Source organism: Trematomus bernacchii, unplaced genomic scaffold (assembly GCF_902827165.1).
Source record: "Trematomus bernacchii unplaced genomic scaffold, fTreBer1.1, whole genome shotgun sequence".
NCBI classification, from domain to species: domain Eukaryota; kingdom Metazoa; phylum Chordata; class Actinopteri; order Perciformes; family Nototheniidae; genus Trematomus; species Trematomus bernacchii.
This window is the reverse complement of record NW_022987689.1, coordinates 9,026,161-9,034,218: the sequence shown is the minus strand read 5'-3', so window position 1 is coordinate 9,034,218 and position 8,058 is coordinate 9,026,161. Positions and strand designations below refer to the sequence as shown.

Sequence of the window (8,058 nt, the reverse complement as noted above, 5' to 3'; positions counted from 1 at the left end):
CTGTTTCAAATTCATGAGTACAAAGAGTAAAGCAAACAAATCCGGCGAGCCGTGAAAACTAATGTAATAATTCCTTTTAGAGAAAATTATTTGTGGGATAGGCAGCGCAGGCTGTTGAACTTGCATGTACATCAACGGAGTTTCACAGAGGCACCAACACCATATTTAGCAAGATGAATCAACACTTTAAAAGGTTTTGATACCTTTACATCTATCAACTTGAAGGTACCAAATCTTTCAAATGAATTGGTCAGCACCATAGCTATTTAAGATGAACAATAAGAAACAGCATTACCCTAAGATCTAATCTGGTGCTTTAGATGTGTTTAGTGTTCTGAAGACTTTGCACAAAAAGATACTTTTGAACATGCACATTAAAGGTAGGGTAGGTAAGTTTGAGAAACCGGCTCGAGATCGCTAGAATTTGAAAATACACAACCGGAGAAAATCTGCCACTTCCTTACAGAGCCCCTCCTCCAACACACACAAACGTGCACATGACCAATGAGGGCACGAGATAAGTTTGTGCACAGATGGAAGGCTGACAGGCAGGTAGGCCATCCAGTTATTTTAGCCGGGCCGGCTAAAATGATTGGTCGTGCTTTTTACAGTATTACGGCTTCCACAGATGAGATTTTTTGTCAAAGCACTTAAGATATTCATTGCTATCGGGATGTTAAGAGCATTCCATGGAATATAACAAAAAGTGTATCTCGAGCCGGTTTCTCAAACTTACCTACCCTACCTTTAAGTATAACACGCCCAAAAAACAGCTAAACTGAATATTTGTACTTACATTTCAACAGATGTGTCCTGATGGAGCCAGCAAGTTATCCAGGGAATCTAAAGAATAAAATAAGAATGAAAGATGAAAACAATCAAAATCATGCTCCATCTTACAGTGCAAAGAGAGGTCAGTGGGCCAACAAGAGGGAGTTCATTTTGTCAGTATCCGGATTCCGGACAGATCATTGGTCTGGGCAATGTTTGGAGATTTTCATATCTGTGCTTCAAAAATGGAGGTGGTAAGAGCATTTAAAACATCTTATTGTACTGCCCAGGAGTAAGTTAGATAAGTAAAAGCTGGAAAATGTATACCCTTTCATGCATGAATTATGAAAACCTCAGTCAGGATTTTTTTACCAAGTGTTTTTATTGCTCTTGGGGCATGAAAAACAAGATTTGAACTTTATTTTTTTTATATCTAGTTTTTTCAAATTTTGAAAAAAATATTTTTTATATGTCCACAAAAAAGATAAATAAAGATGTGCAAACTTAAAAACATTATAATAATGTAAGTATATTGATTTACGGCCCACAAAGATATTGCAGATTAAGTATTTTCAAGAACAATAGCAGTAACAGTATGAATTGTAGTTTAAATATAGCCAGTAACACTTTAGAGACGTCCACTTTAGTGGACAGGTGATCAATCATAATTTCCTGCAAACATAAAATCAATACTTTGACAATTTATGAATTATATGATTCCTTAGTTGTTCCTTGATGTCACCAACATTGTTATACCTGCAGGGGGCACTTTCCATAAAAGGATTGGCAAGATATCGACGAGTGATTCGGTCCATATGGCTTTCTTTCGTCCATCTTGGTTTAGAGAAATGTATCATGCACTTACACTGACTTGGCACTGAGTGGCAGTGTGTGGGATGATGCAATAGGCTCCTATGTAGTGGCTGGTGTTCAACTATGCCATCAAAACCCATGCATATAAAAAAAAAACACCTTTTGAATAGTTGTCCACTGTAGTGACCTCTATGCGTGAAAGGGTTAAATCATTTATTCTTTGTATTTTTGTCACTATAGTTTATTACTTGGATACATTATTTCCTTTTAGGAGCTTTCCTGATCCCCTATGTGGTGTTCCTGTTCACGTGTGGAATCCCCATCTTCTTTCTAGAGGTATCTCTGGGGCAGTTAACGGCTCAGGGTGGGATCACATGTTGGAGGAAAATATGTCCCATATTTGGAGGTACTACTAACATAACTACATATTCCATAGAGTGCCAAAGTATTTGAAATATGTGTATATTGTTACATTACTTTTGTGTATCAAATGTTAAAATGGCAGTTCTATTTTTTTCAAAGGTTTAGGCTACGGCAGTCAAGTTACATTGTTATACAGTGTGGTGCATTACATTGTCATCCTGGCTTGGGCCTTCCTCTACCTCTTCTCCTCCTTCCACACTGTACTCCCCTGGGCCAGCTGCAACAACACCTGGAACACAGGTAAACATCGCACTGATGTTAGTGCAAAGGCCTTATGTAGGTACAGAATGACTGTGAGTGGCCAGATGGAGGCAATTAAGGCATGCTCAATTATGTATGGAGAACCCTTAACATCAACATGGTTGCAAATTCTGAAAATGTCAACTTGTTTCATTTTACTCTTTCGCTTCAAGATAACTGCATTGATTGTGGACAGAATGATTCAGTTTATCGCCACATCAATGAAAACACAACATCATCAGTGAAAGAATTCTGGCAGTAAGTACTCACATTCGCAAAACAGTTTTTAGAGTCACTAAAATGTCTCTTGACATAACTTTCTTCTTGCACTCAGGAGGAGAGTCTTGGGCTTGTCTGGAGGAATTGAAGAGATGGGCAGTATCCGCTGGGACCTGGCTGGATGTCTTCTGCTAAGCTGGATCATCTGTTACTTCTGTATCTGGAAAGGAATCAAGGCGACAGGAAAGGTGAGATGTATACGCTTATTATTAAATGGGTAATTTAAACCTAAAATTATAATTAAAACCTAAAAATGAATGGGCTTATTGACCACGATTAATAACAGTATGTATTGGTGCTCCTCTTTCAGGTTGTGTACGTCACAGCCACTTTTCCAGTTGTGATGTTGATTGTGATGCTGATCCGTGGGCTGACATTGCCAGGAGCTTTAACTGGAATTAGATATTACCTTTATCCTGATCTGACCCGTCTGACTGATCCTCAGGTGAGGTTTTTGTGTGACTAATGAGTGATGTGTAAGTGACACACTGCACAGAACAATACTTGGCTAACACTTGCAATACTAAAATGTATGGACTTTAACTTAGACCAAAACTAAATATTGGTTAATCATACTAGCAAATGTTACTTGTGAAGCCAAAGGCTGATATTAAATAGCTCCGGTTTTACCCTTGGATTAGAGACACTAGATGGAAGATAAGCATGCCACTTTCAGATGGCTCTAATTGATCAGTTCAAAAGGAAGGTCATCATACAAGTGTGCAAGCCGTTTTTGTACTAAGTTGTGCCATTTATTTTAAATTCACTTTGCAAAGTTGAATTCACTTCAAAGCCCACCAGAGCTCAACAAACTTTTGGTCCCTTAAAGACACAGTACAAAGGTGTGGGCAGAGCAGCCATGAATTGTTTTTATTTTCAACCAATCTGTGTAATTCAGCCTCTCACCTAATCGCATGGCCAAGTCATTGTAATTCTGGACATTAACGCAGCATTTGACACAGCTTTTTAATAGGAGGTTCGTTGTTTCTGGGGAAAACAATGTATTTTATAGTTCTTTTGTTAAAGTGGACCTATCATGCTATATTTGAACATTATAAAACGGACAAGTCAAATCAAGCAATCTGATTGGTTCTTAGCCGTGATATACTGAGCATATACCACGGGTAGAATTGTAGTTACTTTTCACAACAAGTCAGTATCCCTCTGCATCTGAGAAAAACTGTATACAGTTGGGCTGAAAAGCAAATGCTTTTCAGACTGGGACAAGAAAACAGCGGAGAAGTAACGGGGCAGAAACCCTCCTTTTTACGCAGCGGTCCAGACATAGACATCAAACGGCAAAACATATTCAGTGTGCAGTTCCTTTGGCATTAGGGCAGGGATATTTAGATACTTTCCAAGGTTTGACATAATGAATTGTGCTACTTTTAAAGCAAGCAACGATGTTTTCAAATCTGTAATCAAAAAGGTCCGCAAAAAGCTCTATCGACCAATCAGATAGCTTCATTTGACTTGTCCGTTTTATAAATATATTTACATTTCTTCTGTTACGAAACAAACTTACAAAGCATAAGATGGAAACATTTAAGATTAACTTCGACCTCCCGGGGGGTCTTACTATGGAGGAGTGGATTGAGGAGTGCCTATCTCCAGAAAAAAAAGCACCTAAACGACGACATGCAGAGCTACGTGAAGAGCAGGTAGATACCAGGGCTATTCAATTGGCGGCCCGCGGGCCAAATCTGGCCCCGGGGTGATATTTACTGGCCCTTTGAGTATAATGTTAAAGAGTAATCAATCTTTTTTTTTTAAGATTTCTTTTTTTTTTTTTTTTTGTGCCATAGTGCCTTTATTCCAGAGAGGGTGTTACATTGAGAGATAGAGGGGTAGACAATGCCTGAAAACTTCGACGGGCTCGGGTTTCGAACCCACCTACTATACTGTAGTGACAACTCCTGTCATTGATTGCATCTCTGCGTGAATGATTAGATCATTTCACCTAAATGAAATCAAATGAAACATGTAGGCCTACTGAGTTCTGAACTTGCCATTTAGATCTATAAAGGCCTTGGGGCTATGTTGTTTGATTGAATTAAAGACAATATATGCACTCCACTATGCTGTTGTAGTATTTACTGTATCTGAAGCTCTTAAATATGATTGCTCATATTTCAAGCCATCTTTTTCCCGGCCCCTTGCTTTGGATCATTTTCATCAACCGGCCCCCATTCCAAACTAATTGAATAGCCCTGAGGTAGACCAACTGGAAAAGTACCCCCATTCAAAAGCTTTCTGATGCAGAAAATATCTTGAAAGCAGAGCAATTATGACCGTTAGTGGCCACAGGTGCGAAAGCTCTCTCCAGAGCTACTGGAAGCCGAATCTCGGGCAATATTCTCGCCACGCCAAGCAACAGCCTAGAATAACCTCAACCTATACAAGTAACCACGTAAGCCATTCTACTGATGCTGGACAGTTTTTCAGTGGGTGCACAATAAACGGCAACATACACATTAATGTAAATAAATAGCCAAATTATTGATCAACGCTCTCTGTCTAATATGTTCGCTTTAGTGTTGTTGCATAGCAACCACCTCGCACTATGTTTCGTGCAGAAGGCAACGGAGGGACTATTTTATTTTGAACATCATAATTTACTAATAAAACTATTTAAATTAGAGTGTGTATTTTTCTTTCATATTGCCACACTTGGTAACCGTTTTATAAAAGCAATAGCTCACTTCAGGCCGTGGTATATGCTCATTATATCAAAGCTAAGGGGCGTGGTTCGGCCCGACGCGAGAGGTGGGTGTTTGTCATCTGCTGGTGGACTACCGGAGAGAATTACAGTGCTTGCCTCGACGGGGAGGGATTGCATTGAATTACAGCAGCAGGAGGAGCAAACGCTTGCCTCGGGGAGGGAGAAAAAGAGCCACAGCGGAGAATAAACAGAAGGGCAACCATGGCAACCTTGGCAACCATGCACGGGAAGTCTTCTTCGCTGCTTTTGTGGCAGACTACTGCGCCACTTACAGGCCTGGCATATGTACTACAGCGTCTCCAGTGCTTTCGAGCGGCAATGGCCGGCCGTGGCCCAACCCCACATTCCCCTGATAGGTGGAGAGTTGGCCATATAGGCGGAGCTCCTCGTTCCTGACGTCAGAGGAATTTCAAATCTGTATCGGTCTGTATCAGATCCGTTGCAGCCCCGTTTTTAGAGATTTGGGTATGGAGGAAAAGAGAGAGGGTTGTGTTTTCTGACACTTGGTGAGTTCCCTGGAACACCGGGGACACATATTCATGTATAAAAGACGTACAAAAGTGCATTTTGCATGATAGGTCCCCTTTAAGTTTGGTGTACCTCAGGGGTTGGTTTTGGTACCAATTATGTTTTCTTTATACAAGCTTTCCCCCGTTGGCACACTATTTATAAATATGTTTTTTTTAATTATATTTGATGCTGATTATATGCAGATGTACCTGCCCTAAGATTCACAAACCCTGGAATGCTGTATTCAACGAATGACTGTCCTTGTGATGTCAAAACAGAGATATTCTGAAATATGCTGTTTTCCCATTGGATCATGAAAACATTTTAAGTTTTAAATCATGTTTTTAGGAATTTAGGAATATGTATCTTTGATTTTAAAGACACAGAGACTATTTAAAACGCCTTCATCTGGCCACATCTGCAACGGGAAAAATATTTTTTCCTTGCCCAGACAAAAAATGTATCTATTGACTGCAGGACTCGGATCAATCCTGTTTTTCCGTCTTTGATGGCTCCAAATATGTTAAAGAAAATATTTTAGAATATTGCTGATGCTTTTATCTTTGACGCCTTTGTATTCACCATTACGTGCTGTACCCATAAATTAATGACCAGAAGTGTTTTTGTCTATTATAAAGGCTTGGCTGAAAACGAAAGGGAACAGGGTATTTGCCGTCAGGGCCCAGAGGCGGAGAATTGACCAATCAGACAGACAGACACATTAACATGGAATACAAGCAGGTACAAGTTAGGTTTCAGGTCTACCAGAGGAAAAAAGCAAAATTGATGATCTGCCAATGAGAAGGTGGAGAAGGTGAAAATACTATTGGGAGTAATAGGGAAAGAGGAACATGTGAGCAGGAGGATGTAGGAGTCAGATAGGACATGTGGGAAAGTCTGAGTACATCCGGAGGAAAGATACAAATTGTGTTAGAGAGTTTCTAAGTCATGCATGGAAGTGGAAATGTGGCTTAAGAGAGGGACAGAAAGGTAGAATTCTAAATGGCTGAACCAAGTACACAGTATAACAAAGTATAGTTGTATATTATACAAGTATAAACATCATATGTATCAATATTTAAAAGCATTTAAAAATCACTGGCACTGCACATTTAACTGATTTAAGGTGTGGATGGATGCTGGGAGCCAGGTATTATTCTCCTATTGCATTTGCGTAGGCACTTTGCAAGCGATGGGAAGCTACAACAAATACAACAACAACTGCTACAAGTAAGGAAAACATTGTATCCTATGTTTGTACATTATATGCATTTAACGGTTTATGTCATGCAGGATAAAATACATAATCGTCCTTTTTAATTTCCAGAGACACTTTCGCCTTGTGCACACTAAACAGTTTAACCAGCTTTGTTGCTGGCTTTGCAGTCTTCTCTGTTCTTGGCTTCATGTCGCATGAATTGGGTGTTGACATCTCAACAGTAGCTGAATCAGGTATGGGATGGTTTGAGGAAAAACATTGTGGTGTATATTAGCTTTGTTGTGTTCCTATGAAAAATATTAAGTGATGAATAAATTGTTTTGTTTTTTTCAGATGAAGAGAACAAATATATAATTCACAACTTAACAAATTCAAGTCTCACAATAACATGTGAGAAGAAACACTTGGATTTTGGTCCCCATATGTCATGTGGGACCTCACATCAATGTGTGCTGCAGGGTTCTTTCAATTATAATTCACAAGAACATCATTCTTGTACCTGTAAAGTACTTATGAGGACCCTCTACACTCAAAAAACGGATTCTTGGTCCACATAAATATGAAGCAATATTTTCAGATATAATATAACCAGTGGCGTTTTTATATGTACAAAAGTGGTGGGGCACAAAAAACGTAGATGTCTATATATAAGCTTCTGCAGTGACGTGCAGTGAGGTTCATGGCTGGTGAGGCACTGGCACTGACTCTTCAGGTTTACAAATATTATATTTTGACCTAAACCAAAATATAATATTATTTTCAAAAGCTTTTTTTGTCTGATGCTTCGATTAATTTTAAACAGACAGTTCAACAAAAGGATACCCAAAAAATGTAATTTTATCATTTAAATATTGAATTGTTCTCTCTTAGTAAGATCCCATTTTCAATCAAATTGCGGTCTTACCTTGACTTGAAGATGAAGTCCATTTGCCTATCCTTCTGGACAAAAATGTCTATAACTTTTTTGTAAAAGTCCTCCTTATGTTCTTGTAGTTTCAAAAGTCTATCATAAATCTAATCCATAGATTTATGATAAAAAAATTATAAAAGTAGGGTAGACATGTGGATGTTATCCGGCTGA

The 8,058-nt window shown here is 38.9% G+C and overlaps 1 protein-coding gene across 1 annotated transcript; it reads left to right on the top strand.

Moving 5' to 3' along the window:
* Positions 1-861: 861 nt before the first annotated feature.
* On the top strand, positions 862-7,534 carry LOC117488598 (sodium- and chloride-dependent GABA transporter 2-like). Its single transcript, XM_034137595.1, is given in 10 exon segments — positions 862-957; positions 959-1,025; positions 1,856-1,990; positions 2,107-2,247; positions 2,421-2,505; positions 2,582-2,714; positions 2,837-2,971; positions 6,885-6,988; positions 7,086-7,210; positions 7,311-7,534. Coding segments are annotated over 10 exon segments (1,245 nt in total).
* Positions 7,535-8,058: the final 524 nt, after the last annotated feature.